General features: G+C 47.6%; 1 protein-coding gene across 1 annotated transcript in view; it reads left to right on the forward strand.

Moving 5' to 3' along the window:
* The first annotated feature begins 409 nt into the window (after positions 1 to 409).
* Positions 410 to 19,969, forward strand: part of LOC146356169 (uncharacterized) — a 31,363-nt gene continuing 11,803 nt past the window's right edge. Inside the window, 9 exon segments of the mRNA XM_084830031.1 lie at positions 410 to 1,280; positions 1,438 to 1,564; positions 1,931 to 2,013; positions 2,334 to 2,484; positions 6,228 to 7,784; positions 7,902 to 7,952; positions 8,902 to 8,960; positions 15,286 to 15,842; positions 16,890 to 17,037. Of these exon segments, the coding sequence (XP_084686157.1) occupies positions 867 to 1,280; positions 1,438 to 1,564; positions 1,931 to 2,013; positions 2,334 to 2,484; positions 6,228 to 7,784; positions 7,902 to 7,952; positions 8,902 to 8,960; positions 15,286 to 15,842; positions 16,890 to 17,037 (3,147 nt within the window). The 5' untranslated portion in view covers positions 410 to 866.

Here is a 19,969-nt window from a genome sequence, read left to right on the forward strand (position 1 = left end):
CTGCATCTTCAGACCCTGAACTAGACTGAGAGCTTTGGTGCGTGTGGCCCTCAGGTGAAGGACCCTCCCCCAGTCTCTGGTGTCTCTTTGGGCCTTGGTGTTTTTCAAAGTTCCACTTATGACCTGGACCCCCTTGAGCAACTCCTTAAGGATCTCTTGCCTCCCTAAGAGTCCCACCTTCCTTCTTCTACATTCCCCCTTCCCAGTAACTTGGGTTTTGGCTGTAGGCGTTGGGTGACTGACAGTCTAGACACAGGGTTTAACCACAAACGCTTACTAGAAGATTTAAAGCAAACAAATGACAACTAAAGGCATTGACACAATCAAGCTGAGTGATACAAAAGGCTTTAAAAGAAAATAAAAGTTGCAAAATGCAAGTTCCTTTACGCTAGCTGTCCTTTTCTATGCTGCTGCTTCCTGCTCACTGTTCAGACTCTGCTCTCACTTCAGGCTCTGTCTCTCTCTCTCTCACACTTTTGCTCTGGCTGCAGCCTGGTCTTTCTGACTCTTACTGGCTCTCTCCCTCTCTTTATATGCCCTCCTCCCTCAAAACCAAAGTGAAACTTCTCCTCTCTGGGCTACCGCCTCCGAACTCCAGGCCTCTACGCCTGACCCCTTTTTCCTTTGTCTCTGTAGGCCTCAAACCTTCACAGCCTTCCCTTCTGGGAGATGGCCTGGTTGCTAGCTGGAGTCATCCCTGGGAGAAAAACCTGCCTGCCCTCCGAGTGTAATAATTAACTCACAGAACAAAGTCTTGGCTTTGCAGGACGTGGCAGCCTCTCCAATTGGCCTTGAGATAGAAACTGACAGAAGAAGGAGGAGTTCCTTTGGCCCTGTCAGAGGCTCCCTTGGAGCACAGATCCAAGATGGACGAGAAAGACTTAGGTGGCCCTGGAGCAGGAAGAGGGCCTGGTACCACCACAACTGGGAGCAGTGGGGAATTCTGGGAAAGAACGGTGCAGAGAATCCTGGGACAAGAGATGCTCTGCCCAGATGTACAGAGCCAGCATTTCCGGCATTTCTGCTACCAGGAAGCCGAGGGGCCCCGAAAGGTTTGCAGCCGACTCCGCGATCTCTGCTGTCAGTGGCTGAAACCAGAGAGGCACACCAAAACCCAGATGCTGGACCTGGTGATCCTGGAGCGCTTCCTGACCAACCTGCCCTCGGAGATAGAGGGCTGGGTGAGAGAATGTGGAGCAGAGAGCAGTTCCCAGGCGGTGGCCCTGGCAGAAGGTTTCCTCCTGAGCCAGGCAGAGGATAAGAAGCGGGCAGAGCAGCAGGTGAGAGCCTTTCTTCTTGATAACTCCCAAGGGTGAAGAACGGGAGGGAGGATATACTAAAGCGTTCTTTTAATTGTCCAGGGTCTTTGCCTGTAGTACCATTCCTTTTCCAGTCCTTCTCCCCACTGCATGTCCTGGATCCTCATTGGTGTTTTAGGAGCAGGGCCTGTTTGCAGAATTGGGCACTGATTTCCCTGAGGCAGAGAAGGCTCCAGGTGGCAGCAGACAGAGTCCAATGCAAAGGAGGATCGTGCTGGAGGATGACGGTGGAGCCACCATGCGGGGTAAGGATTAATGGGACATATTTCAATGGGGTATCCCTCTCTGGAGTATGCAAGAAATCCATGGCATCCTTTTAAGTTCCTCTAAATATGGTGAGGGTGGGGGTGGGGATTGACACTTAACTTCATCGTTTCCCACACGTCAGAAATGTGGTTACTATCAAAACATGAAAACATTATACATGCAAACCAGTACTTTGATTTCTGGTGAATTACCCAAATGGGGAGAGATGTGTTTTCACACAACTCAAACGTTAAAAAATGGGTATAAACAGCGGAGGTTTGATGACCTTGTGTACTTAGACATGCATCATTTAATCTCCAAGAAAAGTACATGCTCCTGTTTTCTCACCACATCTGCTTCCACAGGTGATGGAACGATGCTGGCAATAGGGACCCACTCATCTCTTCCTTGTGGTGGAGGGGAAACAGCTGCCGTGGGATCAAATCAGGTAGGGGGAAGGGGAGACAGGCCAGAATAGCCTAGCTGCCTCTGTCTTCTGCTCGCCTCCCTGGGCCTGAGCAAATCTCTCTCTTTCTCTTTGCTTCTGTCAAAGCTGCCCATTTGGAAGGCTGTGAGTGCCTCTCATGAAGGTTTAGATCACATTTTCCCCCATCTTTGGGGGCCCATGGGCACAAAAGAAGAGAATAGGGCACGTATGAGATGCTGAGAATAATCACCCTTCATCTCACCTGAATTAGTGTTTAGGTTTTTGCTCATCTGTAATATTCATGGAATCTCTGAGGAGGGCATGTTTCCCTTTCCTTTCAGAGTCTGGTGGCCTTTGAGGACGTGGCTGTGTCTTTCACAGAGGAGGAGTGGGCTCTGCTGCATCCTGACCAGAGAGCTCTGCATCGGGAAGTCATGGAGGAGAACTCTGGGATCGTGGCCTTTCTTGAGAAGGCTCTGTCTTTCCCTGGTGGTAATGATATCTTGTTTACAAATGCAGCAGACTAATTTTAGCAATTTTGCACATACCGTATATTTCAGCATGTCAAGTCCCCATCTTCCAGTCTAACAAGATGTATATATTTCTATTGAGTAAGGGTGCAATCCTATGTATATTTAGACAGAAAAAAGTTAAATGCTGGCTGGGGAATGCTGGGAGTTGTAGGACCTTTTTCCGTCTAAACACGCATAGGAGTGTGCCCTAAGGACACATTCATGATGTATGTTTAGACAGAAAAGTCTCCTGGCTGTAGCACATAAGGTTGCTCCCTAAAACATAAATATTCCACCTTCCCATATTGAAAAATATTGTGGGTGGCCCGGTTGGGCAACCCATAGTTATCCTTGAGAACATAATTTTGTATGTTTTTCCCATAGGGGCAAAAAGTCAGTTTTGGGGGCATAGCTAAGCTCCCCCTTGTCCAAGCTGCCCCAAATTTTGTCCATAGATAGCTACTTAATTTGCTAGCAGATTAGCTAGGTTTGGTGCATAACGAAGCTTATTATGGGATGGTATAGGGAAAAAGGATTCGTCACCCATGTTGGGCTTCATGGATGGAAGTGAGCATTGCCCTTTGAGATAAAGGTCTATGGGGAGTTGTTCTACTGCATAGGCTGTGGTAGAAGTATTTTTGAGTGTGAAAGTTCAAGAAAAAAGAGTGAACATGCGTGACCAACTGTCTGTCACGCGAAATACAAATGGAAAGCTGCCAAATTTGCTATGCTGGGAGAGGATGGGCTAACTAGCACTGAGGTTGAAATCCAGCAAGATCGGTCAAGGGTTGGGGAAGGGATGAGCTTCCCCCGCACACCCCATTTTTTTGTATTGAGGGAAGTCGGTTGGAGGTTTCAGAATTGTTGGTGCTGAGCTGTGCGTGTGGCCGGGGGGTTGGGGGGATTTAAGGGGCCCCCTGGAGCCCCATGGCAGAGCAGCTTGGTTCAGGTCAATCAGTCAAGGCAGGGAGAGGGAACTGAAGGGGCTGTGCTCTGCCCCTGCAGAAGGGTGCTTGATTCGCATTTTTTCTTTACCAAAGTTAATGTGTTTTTAAAAAGGCCGCCATAGGAAGTACAGGAGGAGGTGCAGGAGTCAGGGGGCTCATGCCTGGTGTGTCTGTGTGTGCAGGATGGGGTGGGGGGCTCCAGGTTGGGAGGGTCATGGGGGGTCATGCCTGGCTCTGCAGGGTGGGGTCTGAAGAGGTGATGTCTGTGGAGGGGGTCAGGGGTGAGGGGTCATGCCAGGGCTGGAGTCCTGTGTGTGACGGTGGGGATTCGTATTGGGTGTGGGTGTCCTGAAGTCGGTGTCTGGGGTGGGGGATCGGAGGTGAAAGCTCATGCTGGGAGTGAGTGTCTACGGGTGGGTGCCCAGGGTGGGGTTGGGTGGTGGTGGTTCAGAGACCAGTTGAGGGAGCTTGTGCCCAAGTCTGCGTGGCGAGCGCTAAGGGGGTGATGCCTGGGGGTGGGTCCAGGGGATCAGAAGCCAGGCACGCCCCCCCCCACAAACTCCCATGAAATCACTCCTATACTGGGGCATTCGCCCCATGCCCCTGAGCCCCTACACCATATATTATCCCCTGAGGCCCCACCCCAGACATCACCCCCATTTCAGACATCACCCCCACCCTAGACATTACCCCCCCAAGCCCCCACTGTGCAGTCCCAGGCATGAGCTCCCAATCCAGAAAAGATCTAGGTATGAAGCCCCCCAAACTGCCCGTCCAACTGCCCCCCCAGCCCGGAGCCCCCAGTCAAGCTCCCCCCACAGATCCCCATCCATGGCACGAGCCTCCACCCCTGATGCTCACCTGGTACAAGCCCTGAGTCCAGACATCCATCCCTAGCATGAGCCCCCACGCAGCAGAGCCAGGCATGAGCTCCTCCCCAAGCCACAGTCCTCAGCCTGGAGCCCCCAGCTCCAGACCCCCCACCCCAGGCATGTTGTTTATCACACTGGCAGTAGAATTTCATCTTGGGCGAACAGCCACATCTGGTCACTGTGTCACCTGGTGAAGCAAGCAGATGGGTGCTGGCCAGTGTGCAGTGACACCCACCTATCTGGACACAAGCCACTTGCCAGCACATTTAGAAGACGCACACATTCTGTTCGTGGCTAAGGAATAGTGGACTGCTGTTGCACGCCGCTTTGCATGAAGAGGTGATGGGAAGAGCGACTGGGCAGGCATTAATCAGCATGATAACTCAATGCTACTAGAAAACGTACTAGTCACAGCCGCGCTTCTGAAAGGTCTTCGGTTGCCGGTGACAGACATTCTTCTTTGACCACCAACTTCCCTGCTCCCAGACTTTGTCGCCTCTCTGGCCCTCTGAATTGTGGCTGGCGCCTGGGAGTCCAGGCTGAGCCACAGCAGATGTGTCCTCCTGACACTTCTGGCGTACTGGTAGCCAGACATTGGAAAGGGCTGGCAAGCTGTGGACGCCTCACACCCAGTTGCCAGGGTCCACTCCTGCCCACCGCAGACTTCTTCTGATCACCACTGGTACCCGCCTTCCCTGCCCCCACATTTTGAGCCTGCCAGTTTTCATAGCCACTGTACACTCCAGATGACATGTAAAATGGAGAAAGGCCGTAAATGCAGGGAAATCTTCTGTTACAGTTACAGTGTTGATAAACACCAGAGTCTGCACACTCCTTTGTGCTCTTACATCTGTGCTGCAATCCTTGTGGGGAGGGAGGAGTGGAGCAGGAGGGAGCGCCAAGGACATGTCTTAACACTTTCCTCACAAGACCTATGATATCAGTGGCAAAACTTACGGTGCTTCATGAACGGTGGTTGAACCAAACACACAGAAGCCAGGAGATCATCTTCCCAACCCTAACGCCAGCCCCCGTCCCAACCACAACACGCCTGGGACAAAGGGACCAGCACGTGTGTGGCAAGTGCCCAAGGGCAGGAGCCCATGGGGATGCTCATGGGGCCACTGGACCACAGAGCTCTGGGACCTCTCAGTCAGCAGCCTGAGTGCTTGGCCCTGTGAGGTATTGCGCTTGCCAAGGCTACGGTGGCCAACCAGCTGCCCACAGGAAACCCAAAGCAGGACATGAGCGCAACAGCATCCTCCTGCCCACGTTCCCCAGCAGCTGGTGTACAGAGGCAGACTGCCTCTGATGCTGGAGGTACCACATACCCATCAGGACCAGTAGCTAGTGAGAGCCTTCTCCACCATGAATTTGTCCAATCCTGTTTTAAAGCCATCCAAGTTGGCAGCCATCACTACATCTTGTGGAAGTGAATTCCATAGTTTAACTTAGCGCTGTGTGACTGACCCAAAGTCACCCAGTGAGTTTCATGGCTGAGAGGGGACTAGAACCAGATCTAGAACCAGATCTATGAATTCCATAGTTTAACTCAGCGCTGTGTGACTGACCCAAAGTCACCTGGTGAGCTTCATGGCTGAGAGGGGACTAGAACTAGACCTCCTGAGTCCCAGACCAACACTCTAGCCACTACACCACACTCGCTCTCATTGAGCTTCATGTATGAACTGATGAGCTTCATGTGTGAATGGAAGCCTAATTCATGTTCCATACCACACCTGCTGTCAGTTAATGCCAGCAAGAGAGGCTGAGAAATGCATTGTAAGATCTGCCTCCCATCCAGGTCTTTTCAGTTCTTCCCTTTTTCAACACAGTTCTTTGAGGTTGTTCAGTGATTTCGTGCTCTCTTTCTAAATCTTACCAGCTCCTTGTCTTCATTGCAGGAGATGATGAAATGGAAACTGAGACTGAGAGATACCCACATGAGGAGCCACCAGAAAGAGACAGATGCAAACAGACAGAGCAGGAGAGAATAAAAACAGGAGCAAAGCAGAAGATGAGGAATACATCTTCTGCTTTTCAGGGCAGTGGCTGTGTTGAAACCACAGTGCAAGAAAAAATAGATGCAAGAAAGGAAATAAGTCAATTCTCTTTGTGTAAGACAGGTTTGGACTCTCAATCAAGCCTTAAAGGTCATTGTAAAATCCACACAGAGAACAAATTGTTTAAATGCTTGGAGTGTGGAAAGAGCTTCAGTGTGAGCAGAAGCCTCAGAAGACATCAAATAATTCACACAAGGGAGAAACCCTATGAATATGCAGAGTGTGGAAAGTGCTTCAACAAAAGTTCAGCTCTAACATCTCATCAAAAAACTCATGCAGGGGAGAAACCATATGAATGTGCAGAATGTGGAAAGAGCTTCAGTGTGAGCAGAAGCCTCAGAAGACATGAAAGAATTCACACAAGGAAGAAACCATATGAATGTGCAGAGTGTGGAAAGTGCTTCCACAGAAGTTCAGCTCTAACATCTCATCAAAAAACTCATGCAGGGGAGAAACCATATGAATGTGCAGAGTGTGGAAAGTGCTTCAGTCAGAACACACACCTCACTTATCATCAAAGAATTCACACAGGGGAGAAACCATATGAATGTGCAGAGTGTGGAAAGTGCTTCCATGTAAGCAAAACACTCAGAAGACATCAAAGAACTCACACAGGGGACAAACCATATAAATGTTCTGAGTGTGGAAAGAGCTTCAGTGTGAGCTCAAGCCTCACTTATCATCAAAGAATTCACACAGGAGAGAAACCATATGAATGTGCAGAGTGTGGAAAGTGCTTCCATGAGAGCAAAACGCTCAGAAGACATCAAAGAACTCACACAGGGGACAAACCATATAAATGTTCTGAGTGTGGAAAGAGCTTCAGTGTGAACTCAAGCCTTACTTCTCATCAAAGAATTCACACAAGGGAGAGAATATATAAATGTTCTGAATGTGGAAAGAGTTTCAGGGTGAGCAGAAGCCTCACCTCACATCAAAGAATCCACACAGGAGAGAAACCATATAAATGTGCAGAATGTGGCAAGAGCTTCAGTCAGAAGACACAACTCAGTTCTCATCAAAGAATTCACACAGGAGAGAAACCATATGAATGTGCAGATTGTGGAAAGTGCTACAGGCAGAAGATAACCCTCACTCTTCATCGAAGAATCCACACAGGGGAGAAACCATATCAATGTTCTGAGTGTGGAAAGAGCTTCCGTGTGAGCACAAGCCTCAGTTCTCATCGAAGAATTCACACGGGGGACAAACCATATAAATGCTGGGAGTGTGGAAAGAGCTTCCGTGTGAGTACAGTCCTCGCTTCTCATCGAAGAATTCACACAGGGGACAAACCATATAAATGTGGGGTGTGTGGAAGGAGCTTCAGCTTTAGCACAAGCCTCAGTAGACATGAAAGAACTCAAGCTCACGGGAGAAGCCATATAAATGCTTGGAGTCTGGAATAAACTTCAGCGTGAAAACAGGCTTCTGTTAAAATCAAAGAGGAAAGTGATATAAATGCTTGGAGTGCAGAAGTTTCCAGATGAGTATAAACCTGATTTCTCATTAAAGAATTCCTATTGGATAAACCATATAATTGCCCGGAATGTGGAAAGAGTTTCAGTGAGAAGATCTCACTTCTCACCAAATAACTCACACAGGGGAGAACACTTAGAAGTATTTGGAACATGTCACGAGATTCAGTCACAATCCAGCTCATCTTTCACATCAGAGAACCCACTTTGGAGATCAAATTAGAAGAACTCGCTACACCCATACAAGCCTTCCCAGCCCTTAAGTTTGAAACCCTGTTCATGGGCCCACCAGCAATATCCATCAAGTTGGTGGGAACAAGACTGGGCCTTCTTGGTGGTGGCCCCAAAACAGTTGAACTGTCTCTCATGATAATGTTGCTTAGCCCGTTCATTATATGTTTTAAACAGATATTCAAAACCTTATTGTTCCCATCTGCTTTTACCTGATTTATTTGAAGTTGGCGCATCTTTTTAACAAATAGTTTTCATGAAAAGGTAGCAATACCACATAAATATGATTTGAACGAAGGGAGCAATTCAGAGCCTGAGGATCCCCACCCCTGGGCTAGGGGAATATGTGCATAAAGTTTTGCAACAGTGCAATCCTCTACAAGTAAGTTCCATTGAGATCAATGGGGCTGACCCCCAGGTAAGTGAATGCAGAAAGGTCTGCAGCCTTTGCTCCTCTGATGCTGGAACTCCAATGTTGGAGAGGGCAAAAAGGCGAAACGGGAAATCTGGGAAATCCACAGGATCGAAAGCCTTCCCAGTCTCAGGCACAGGCCCCTGGAACAAGGGAAAGCTATGTCACCCTGGAACTGGTCTACTTGGTTTCCCTCCCATTGAGAGCAAGAGGAGGGGACATTTAAATAACAGGATAACAATGGCTGGAAAAAGTCCAAAAGGAAAGGGAAAGTGCCAGACCCTCCAAGCAGGCATGGTAGGGGGCTGGTGAGAAAGGGGCCAGGACCAGGGGAAGCGGCTCTGGTGCTTCAACGGGTGATGCAGGACCAGTGGGCCCTCTGTGTTGGTCCCAGGCGGCTTCCCATTTCCAGTCTTTGGAGCTCGAGAGAACCCGAACTCTGCTCTTACATTGGCAGGTTTTTTAAAAATACGGAATTCCCCTGGTTTTTAAGGAGATGAGAGGAGCCGTGCTGCATCAGACCGAAGGCCTCCCCAGTCCAGCATTCGGTCTGCACAGTGGCCAGCCAGGAGCCCCAGTGGGAAGCCCACCAGAAGCAGGACACGAGTGCAGCTGCCGCCTCCCACTTGCGTTCCTCAGCAACTCGAGTACGTAGACATACTGCCTCCGACACTGGCGCTGGCACAGAGCCATCAGGACTAGTAGCCATTGGTAGCCTTCTTCTCCATGACTTTGTCTAATCCCCTTTTAAAAGTGTCCACGTTGGTGGCCCGCACTACATCTTGTGGTAGCGAATTCCACAGTTGAACTATGTACTGTGTGAAGAAGCTGAAAATCTGTCCTGAATCTCCCACCATTCAGCTTCATGGGATGACCCCTCTGGGGTCGAGTATTATGAGAGGGAGAAAAATGTCTCCCTATCCATATTCTCCACACCATGCATAATTTGGTACACTTCTATCATGTCTCCTCTTACTCGCTTCATTCTCTGCTAAACAATCCCATATGTTGTAACCTTTTCTCATAGGGGAGTCGCTCTGGCCCCTTGCTTCATCTTTTAGCAACTCTACAATATCCTTGTTGAGGTGCTGTCCTGGATTTTAGGTGTTGCAGAATTTAAGCACCCTGCTTCTTCCCTCTCAGTCACTGACCAGAGACAGTAGTTCGAGCGGATGTTTTATTCAAAGCAAACACCAAGGTGTGGTACTGTCAAGAATGGCTCAAGACTGGACCCTGAACAATAGCTCACACAAAGTTTTATACGCACATGAAAAAAATACATGGACAGGACATTCCTCTTTAATATGATTGGTCTTCAAGACTGAAACATGTCAAGCATGCGCAGAAGCATCAGCTAGCCTTTCCCCTTGGGGTGCTGACAGTCAACTTTTGTTTGCCTTGCAATATAATGAAAAAAGGAACTTATAGAAATTGTTTTTCAGCCAGAAGAGACACACTTAGCCAGAGATTTATTTTAGATAACTTGTGTTTGCGGTTGTCCACTTTACCGTTAGTCATTTCAACAGTTAAAGAAAGTGTAAAAGGTTAAGCAGCTTTAAGTTCATTATTAAGACACAATCAGCTGAAATGACAGAACAAAATGGAGGCACAGAGGCTAAGAGATTTCTGTCACATAGGAAATAGCCAATTTTGCTTTATTGGACTTGCTGGGAAGGCTATTAAAAAAATGCTAACCCACCTCTCTTAGAACAATATAAGATAGCATATTATGAAATGCAAATGGTAAATATTAAAGATGAATAATTAAGAATTTGAAAATGTAAATAATTAAAAAGTATTGCATTAAATTGTATTAAAGAGAAGACAACACAGAGACACAAGCAGGTTCACAATAAATTCTGGGTAACTGGCATAAAAATAATGATCAAGATGACTTGGATGGTATCCAAAGAGAAAGCACTGATTTAAAGCCCTATCTCTTAGGCCAAAAAGTTATTTGAGTAATGAATAGGTGTTGTTACTGTTCAGTCGTTCAGTCATGTCTGACTCTTCGTGACCCCATGGACCATAACACGCCAGGCCTTCCTGTCCTCCGCTGTCTCCCGGAGTGTGCTCAAGTTCATATTCATTGCATCGGTGATGTTATCTAACCATCCCATCCTCTGCTGTCCCCTTCTCCTTTCGCCTTCAATCTTTCCCAGCATCAGGGTCTTTTCCAGGGAGGTTTCTCTTCGCATTAGGTGGCCAAAATATTTGAGCTTCAGCTTCAGTATCTGTCCTTCCAATGAGCAGTCAGGGTTGATTTCCTTTAGGATGGACAGATTTGACCTCCTTGCAGGCAAAGGGACTCGTAAGAGTCTTCTCTAGCACCACAGTTCGAAAGCATCGATTCTTCGGCGCTCAGCCTTTCCTATAGTCCAGCTCTCGCAGCCATACGTTGCTACTGGGAAAACCATAGCTTTGATTATATGAACCTTTGTCAGCAAGTTGATGTCTCTGCTTCTTACTATGCTGTCTAGGTTTGCCACAGCTTTCCTCCCAAGGAGCAAGCGTCTTTTAATTTCATGGCTACAGTCACCGTCTGCGGTGATCTTGGAGCCCAAGAAAGTAAAATCTGTCACTGCTACCATTTCTTCCCCTTCTATATGCCAGGAAGTGATGGGGCCAGATGCCATGATCTTCGTTTTTTTAATGTTGAGTTTCAAACCAGCTTTTGCACTCTCCTCTTTCACCCTCAACAAGAGGCTCTTGAGATCCTCTTCGCTTTCTGCCATTAGGGTGGTACCGTATGCGTATCTGAGGTTGTTGATAATTCTCCCAGCAATCTTAATTCCGACCTCTGATTCATCCAACCCAGCGTTTCTCATGATGTACTCTGCATATAAATTAAATAAGCAGGGCGACAATATACAGCCTTGTCGTACTCCTTTCCCAATTTTGAACCAATCGGTTGTTCCATCTCTGGTTCTTACTGTTGCTTCTTGACCCTCGTACAGGTTTCTCAGGAGACAGGTAAGGTGGTCTGGTACTCCCATCTCTTTAAGAATTTGCCACAGTTTGTTGTGATCCACACAATCAAAGGCTTTAGCGTAGTCAATGGAGCAGAAACAGACATTTTTCTGGAATTCTCTTGCTTTCTCCATGATCCAGCGAATGTTGGCGATTTGATCTCTAGTTCCTCTGCCTCTTTGAAACCCAGCTTGTACTTCCGGTAGTTCTCGGTTCGCATACTGCTGAAGCCTAGCTTGTAAGATTTTGAGCATAACCTTGCTGGCATGTGAAATGAGCGCAACTGTATGGTAGTTTGAACACTCTTTGGCATTGCCCTTTGGAATTGGAATGTAAACTGATCTTTTCCAGTCGTGTGGCCATTGTTGCGTGTTCCAAATGTGTTGGCATATTGAGTGCAGCACTTTAACAGCATCATCTTTTAGGATCTTAAATAGTTCAGCCGGAATACTGTAATCTCCGCTATCTTTGTTGTTAGTAATGCTTCCTAAGGCCCACTTGACTTCACTCTCTAGGATGTCCGGCTCCAGTTCAGTGACCACACTATCATGGCTATCAGGGACATTAAGATCTTTCCTGTATAGTTCTTCTGTGTATTCTTTCCACCTCTTCTGAATCTCATCTGCTTCTGTTAGGTCCCTGCCTTCTTTGTCCTTTATCATGCCCGTCTTTGCACAAAACATTCCCTTGAGATCTCCAATTTTCTTGAAGAGATCTCTAGTCTTTCCCATTCTGTTGTTTTCCTCGATTTCTTTGCATTGTTCATTTAAGAAGGCCTTCTTGTCTCTCCTTGCTATTCTCTGGAACTCTGCATTCAGTTGGGTATATCTTCCCCTTTCTCCCTTGCTTTTCGCTTCCCTTCTTTCCTCAGCTACTTGTAAAGCCTCATCAGACAGCCACTTTGCTTTCTTGCATTTCTTTTTCTTTGGGATGGATTTCGTTGCTGCCTCCTGAACAATGTTACGGACCTCCGTCCATAGTTCCTTAGGCACTCTGTCTATCAGGTCTAATCCCTTAAATCTATTCCTCACCTCCACTGTATATTCATAAGGGATATGATTTAGGTCATACCTGAATGGTTTAGTGGCTTTCCCTACGTTCTTCAATTTCAGCTGAAATTTTGCAATAAGAAGCTCATGATTTGAGCCACAGTCAGCTCCAGGTCTTGTTTTTACTGACTGTATAGAGCTTCTCCATCTTTGGCTGCAAAGGACATAATCAATCTGATTTCGATATTGACCATCTGGTGATGTCCATGTGTAGAGTCGCCTCTTGTGCTGTTGGAAAAGAGTGTTTGCTATGATCAGCGTGTTCTCTTGGCAAAACTCTATTAGCCTTTGTCCTGCTTCATTTTGTACACCAAGGCCATGCTTGCCTTTTATCCCGGTGATTTCTTGACTTCCTACTTTAGCATTCCAATCCCCTATGATGAAGAGGACAACTTTTTTTGGTGTTAGTTCTAGAAGGTGTTGTAGGTCTTCACAGAACCGATCAACCTCAGCTTCTTCGGCCTCAGTGGTTGGGGCATAGACTTGAATTACTGTGATGTTGAATGGTTTGCCTTGGATTCGTACTGAGATCATTCTGTCGTTTTTGAGATTGTACCCCAGTACTGCTTTTCCCACCCTTCTATTGACTATGAGTGCTACTCCATTTCTTCTAAGGGATTCTTGCCCACAGTAGTAGATATAATGGTCACCTGAATTAAATTTGCCCACACTTGTCCATTTTAGTTTGCTGATTCCCAAGATGTCAATGTTCAATCTTGCCATCTCATGTTTGACCACCTCCAGCTTACTTTGATTCACTGATCTTACATTCCAGGTTCCTAAACAATATTGTTCTTTACAGCATCGGACTTTCTTTTCAGCACCAGACACATCCACAGCTGAGTGTCCTTTCGGCTTTGGCCCAGCCGCTTCACTCTTTCTGGTGCTACTTGGAAATACCCTCTGTTCTTCCCCAGTAGTATATTGGACACCTTCCGACCTGAGGGGCTCATCTTCCGGTGTCATATCTTTTAGCCTTGTGATACGTTCCATGGGGTTTTCTTGGCAAGAATACTGGAGTGGGTTGCCATTTCTTTCTCCAGTGGACCACATTTTGTCAGAACTCTCTGCCATGACCTGTCCATCTTGGGTGACCCTGCACGGCATAGCTTATGGCTTCACTGAGTTACGTAAGCCCCTTCGCCACAACAAGGCAGTGATCCATGAAGGGGTAAAATACATTTACAATTAAATTGTAATTACATTTACAACAGGTACAATTAAAAAAACATTAAAAGCACAGCATTTTAATGGGCTTGCCCAAGTTTTCAGCTGCTGCTGTCTTAGTCATTTCATTTCTCTCAGCTCCTCAGTATAACAATAGGCCAAATGTATCTAGGATCAATGGTCTTAGGGTGCAATCCCATGCATGTTTAGACAGGAAAAAGCCCTACAGGTGGCTGGGGAATGCAGGGAGTTGTAGGACTTTTTCCTGTCTAAACATGCATGGGATTGCACCCTTAATGACTCAGGCCATTTCCCCATTCCAGAGATCTGCAGGACGTTGAGATGATATATATCCATATAACACCCAGGATTTGGGGTAGTCTGTAAGACTAAACAGACCCAAATAATGAAGTATCCATGACAAAAAATATGCATCTCCCTTACGCCATCGTTTGGGAAAATGCCAACTCAAGAGTGTGTACTTCAAAATTCAGACAGACTGCTGATTGGCGTGGAAGCAAAGAAACCCCAAGCTACGTCAGACATGGGGGTCTTGGAGTGAATATTGAAGTCCCATCTATCCTGGGGGGACCACAACACTGCACCCAAGACCACCTCCATAAGGGAGGGACAGAGGTGTTGTGTCGGGTACATGAATGGAATCCATGTTCTCTGTTGAGATCCCACCACCTCTATCATGTTTCCCCTCAGTCGTGATTTTTCTAGGCTAAACGGTCCCAGATGCTGTAACCTTTTCTCATCTGGAGTTGCTCCAGCCACTTGCACCTATGAGAAGACAGGATACCCTGGAGAAGATGCTGATGCTAGGGAAAGTGGAAGGCAAAAGGAGGAGGGGCTGACCAAGGGCAAGATGGATGGATGATATTCTGGAGGTGACGGGCTCGACCTTGTGGGAACGGGGTGGCAACGGCAGACAGGAAGCTCTGGCATGGGCTGGTTCATGAAGTCACAAAGAGTCGGAAGCGAGTGAATGAATAAACAACAACACAATATCCTCATTGAGGTGTGGTGACCAGAAATGTACACAGTGTGGATATGGACAGTTTTTTATTCCTTTCCTAATGAGCTCCAATATGGAATTTGCCTTTTTCCCCAGCAGCTGCACGTTGGGTCAATATTTTCATCAAGCAGTCCAATGCAACCCCAAGCTGTCTTTCTTGCTCAGTCACCGCCAGCTCATCCCATCAGCGTATATGTGAAGATATACATACAAATTAAGCGAGGCAGGCGGCTACTAAGGAGGGGGCTTTTCAGTGGTGGCACCCCAGTTCTAGAACGCCCTCTCCAGAGATGCTGACCTGGCGCCTACGTTGCAGTCTTTTCGGTGAAAACCTCTTTCTTCCTTTAAATCTGCTTTTAAAAATGTGACCCTGCTGCTGCTTTATACTTCGGTTTTAATACTGTAGATAAAAACTTTTAAAAGTTTCATATTCTTTTTTTATCATACTGTGTTTTATGGTTTTGACTATAGCGAACCTCCCCTCGAGCTCCAGTCACTGGCCAGCATAGAAAGGTAATCAATAAATAAGCAGACGTGAATCACGTTACACTTGCCCTCGCTGAACCGCCAGTGCCGCTGTATTGCCCGTTCCCCACGCCTGAGCCGGGGCGACGTGCGGCGCTGCCCCGCGCTCCGGGCAAGGGGGCGCCCGGGCTTGCGGGGTCGGGCGGAGCGCGCGCGGCTCCTGGGGGGCGGGGAGGGGCCCCGCGTGCGCGCGCCTCCCCCGGAACCCCTTCCTGTGCCGGCTCCGCCCCGCGGGGAAGCGGAGCCGCTCCTGTCCGGCGCGGGCGGGCGGGCGCGCCGCGGAGTCCCTGCGGGGTCAGGCGAGTCTCCTGCGGCCCCGCCGGGGCGTGCGGGAGGGGTCCCTGGGGAAGCCCCGGGGGGCGCGCGCCCGGGGAGGACGGGCGCGGGGGCTCGCCAGGCACGTCCGCGCGCAGCCAGTGGCGAGGAACGGGAAAGCGGGGGGGGGGCATTATCCCGTTGGGAGGCCGGGGCTGCCAAGAGCGAGGGCGGGGGCGGGTGGAGGGCTGAGGAGAGGCCCCCGCCCGGGGCTCAGCCCGGGAAGGCGGCTCGTGCGGCGCACCCCTGCCTCAGCCTCAGCCTCCCCCAGTGCAGGGCGCGCTCCCGGTGCGCCGGACTACAACTCCCTCCACGGACGAGCGCAGGCTGGGAAGGCAGGACACGCGCCGTCCTGCTCTCCGCAAAGCCAGGAGGCCCTTTCACGGGGCGGGGGGGTTGGAAGTCGGAAATGGTGTAAAAGATGGAACAGAAGCGACTGACCGATCAACCCCCCCGTGTTTTGCTCAGGATGGGCGTCCTCTCCATAGTCACCCTTTGTCCGCTCATGGGGGTTGCGGGGAGAAGAAACTAGTCACTGGACGCAAGTCTTCAAACGCAGAAGAAAGGAAATATCAAATAGGGATGTCGAAACGCGTGTGGGGAGGAGGGTGGGGGACCCCAGCAAGCATGGCAACAGATCCCAGCTCTTTTGCTGCACAAAGTCTGTGGGCTCCTTGGCAGCAACGGCCGGCCAGTGGTGGGAACAGGACGAGGCCCTACGTGAGCCTTGGTTCTGCTCCAGCAAGACAACTCTTAGCTGTGACTGTGAGAGGAATGGAGCCTCCATGGACAGAGAGAGTATATCTGATTCGGGGGCAGCAGAGACATGTTACTTAGTTTTACCTGAAATAATCAAAAAGATGCCCGAATTAGAGAAAAGGTTATGTTTTTCCTAAAAATCTGGGCTCTTTGTATATGTGAATCCAAGAGATTAATAAACTATCCAAAAGTCAGATAATTAACTCATATTTCCTTAATCTTTTGTTCAGTCATGTCCGACTCTTCGTGACCCCGTGGACCATAGCACGCCAGGCCTTCCTGTCCTGCGCTCTCTCCCGGAGCGTGCTCAAGTCCATATTCATTGCATCGGTGATGCTATCTAGCCATCTCATCTTCTGCCGTCCCCTTCTCCTATTGCCTTCAATCTTTCCCAGCATCAGAGCCCTAATCTGAGCTTTAAGGTAGCTTAGTGTCAAGAGATCCCTTTTTTTTTTTGGCATTAGCTGCTTGTAGCAAGCTCTGTTTTGTGAGGAGGGGCTGGAACACACCCATTAAACCACCTGCAAGTGTTATCGGAGTCCCCCCCACCCCCCACCGGTCTCTGCTCTCATCAAGGCCAGAGCGGAAGTCTTGTCCAATTAGGCCAACTGATTTCAGTGAGGCTGCGGTGAGAGCTTTTCGGCTCCCCTCCGCCCTCCTGGAAGCCAAGGATGTTATCCAGCCCAAAATTGATTGGCTATGGAGGCTCACTCACTTGTCAAGGGTGGGGAGTATAACAGTAGAAGGGGGCACTGGCTATTTGGTCTTTGTTTGGTCTTCGTCTTCATTCTGGTCTTCGATGTTGGTCTTTGTCTGCCTATGCTAACTGGCTTCTGGGCCTGTGAGCTCCCGGGTCGGGCCCTGTCCTATGGGAAGGCCATTGCTTCGGTAAAGGACGGGACAGGAATAGGTGCTGCGTTACTAATTTTGCCTGCACCATTGTTCCAAAAGGTTTCTCTGTCGTTTCAAAGGGTTTCTCTGATTGCTTTGGGTTTTCTCTGACTTCCTCTGATATCTGTACACCTTTTCTACCCTTTTCCCTCTTCCTTATTTTAAAAAACTCCACACCTGTTTAAAGTCTGTGTATGCTTTATTCCACTTTATGCTTTATTCAGCCCCAGTACTGAATTCAGAGTCTTCCGCTTTGGTCTTGCTACTGTCCTCATGGCGCCCGCAGGCACATCTAATGGTTTCCACAAATGGGAGTCCAATGTGGTGCCCGCAGCCAGCAGGCACCTGAATTTTTTTATTGTTTAAAAAATATTTTATTTTTGGAGATCCAGTCAGCGCCATGTTACTCTGGCAAGCATTCTACCAAGGCTCCGCAGGTCGCCCCCTCAAACAGCTTTTAAAAGGTTGAAAAACCTTTTCATCTTTCCCTGGAATTAAAAGGGAAAGCTTGAGTTCCATCTGGATAAGATCTTGGAAGGACAACTCCTTTTGCAAAAGTGGCAGAAGGGCTGCATTCTAAGGTCAGTTTTTCCGGAGCGTCATCTACTCAAAAGTTGTTTTGGAAACTCCTACATAGTGAGGAGACTTCAGGGCTGACAAGCAACAATTTTAGTTAGTAACTTTGAATTGAAAATAACAACATCTGAGGACCTGCAAAATTTGTTTACATGACTGTTTATGTGACTGTTTCTTTCTAACTATTTCTACCTGCCTTATCTTTGGAAGAGGGGGATGGCAGCATCAAAGGGAAGGAAGAAAACTGTTGGACCACCATCGACCCCCCCCCAATCCCCCCTTTGTTAAAGGCTTCTAAAGACCCTGCCGATTTAGGGGAGGTACTGGCCTTGATAAAAACTTTGTCTTTTCAACTAGCAGAACAGGCTAAGAGGTTGGATACAATCCAAGATTCCAATACCATCCTTCAAGGGGCTGTGGATTTAATTAATAGCTTAATTAATTAATTAATTAATTGCCCATCTGGCTGGTCACCCAGCCACTCTGGGCAATGTACAACAACAAAACAGTTAAAACAATACAATTCTACATTAAAAACATCATAAAAAATACCCTAACCCACCCCAAATGCCTGCCTGAACAACAGTGTTTTTAATGCGCTGCGGAAGCTCATTAAAGAGTGGGCATGGCGGAGTTCCCTAGGGTGGGAGTTCCACAGAGTGGCAAAAAATGGAACTGAAGGTCAGTGCCCTCCAAGAACAGATTTCTGTGCAAGAAACTACAATGCAAGCCTGTCATAATGTCATGTCTGCTAGAATTTCTCAATTGGAGGCATATTCACACAGGGCAAACCTGCGCATCCTGGGTATTAAAGGTGTGCCTGATGGGATAAGCTTGCCTAAATTCCTGGATAAATTTCTGCATGAGCTATTTGCTCTGCCAGCTGATTATTTATTGGATACTGAGCATGCATACCGTGTTCCAGGTGCAGCTCATGGCACCAATGGGACTGCAACTGTCAGAGTCCAATTTGCAAGAGTCTCTACAAAAACCCATATCCTATGTTTGGCTAGAGAAATTAAAGGACTTTTTTCAGGGCCAAATCAAGATAAAGTTATGCTATTTCCAGATTACACCAAAGAAATTGCTGACAAAAGAAGGCAATTTACCTAGGCGAGAATTCATTTAAGACAAATTAATTTACAATATCATATCAAATATCCTGCTATATTTTGTATTCTTTTTGAAGGCCAGATTAAAAAAAATTTAAATCATGAATTGGCGGCGGCTTGGTTAGCTGGCATACAAAGTAAAACGCAGGAGACATCTTTTCTTGCTTCGTGAGCTGAGAATTCTTCAATCAAGATTGCTCTTTCGATTTGTTTAGGCTACAAGGGCCAGGCAGTACGCCAGTGAGGAGGATTGTTTATATATATTCCTGTTTTCTTCTTACTTCGTTTTCATATTAGATATGATATACTTATATAAAATTTTTATTTGGCTGTGTATAGATATGTACACATTCATATATATATCCAGAAATGATATTATTTAAAAGATAGATAATATTTAACTTATATGCAGAGTACATCATGAGAAACGCCGGGTTGGATGAATCACAGGTCGGAATTAAGATTGCCGGGAGAATTATCAACAACCTCAGATATGCAGACGATACCACCCTAATGGCAGAAAGCGAAGAGGATCTAAAGAGCCTCTTGTTGAGGGTGAAAAAGGAGAGTGCAAAAGCTGGTTTGAAACTCAACATTAAAAAAACTAAGATCATGGCATCTGGCGCTTCCTAGCATATCGAAGGGGAAGAAATGGAAGCAGTGACAGATTTTATTTTCTTGGGCTCCAAGATCACCGCAGACGGTGACTGTAGCCATGAAATTAAAAGACACTTGCTCCTTGGGAGGAAAGCTATGGCAAACCTAGACAGCATAGTAAAAAGCAGAGACATCACCTTGCCGACAAAGGTCCGTCTAATCAAAGCTATGGTTTTCCCAGTAGCAACGTATGGCTGTGAGAGCTGGACTATAGGGAAGGCTGAGCGCCGAAGAATTGATGCTTTCGAACTGTGGTGCTGGAGAAGACTCTTACGAGTCCCCTGGACTGCAAGGAGGTCAAATCAGTCCATCCTAAAGGAAATCAACCCTGAGTGCTCATTGGAAGGACAGATACTGAAGCTGAAGCTCAAATATTTTGGCCACCTAATGCGAAGAGAAAACTTTCTGGAAAAGACCCTG

Source organism: Heloderma suspectum, chromosome 2 (assembly GCF_057233095.1).
Source record: "Heloderma suspectum isolate Gila_16-S chromosome 2, 16-S_ref, whole genome shotgun sequence".
Classification (NCBI taxonomy): Eukaryota; Metazoa; Chordata; class Lepidosauria; order Squamata; family Helodermatidae; genus Heloderma; species Heloderma suspectum.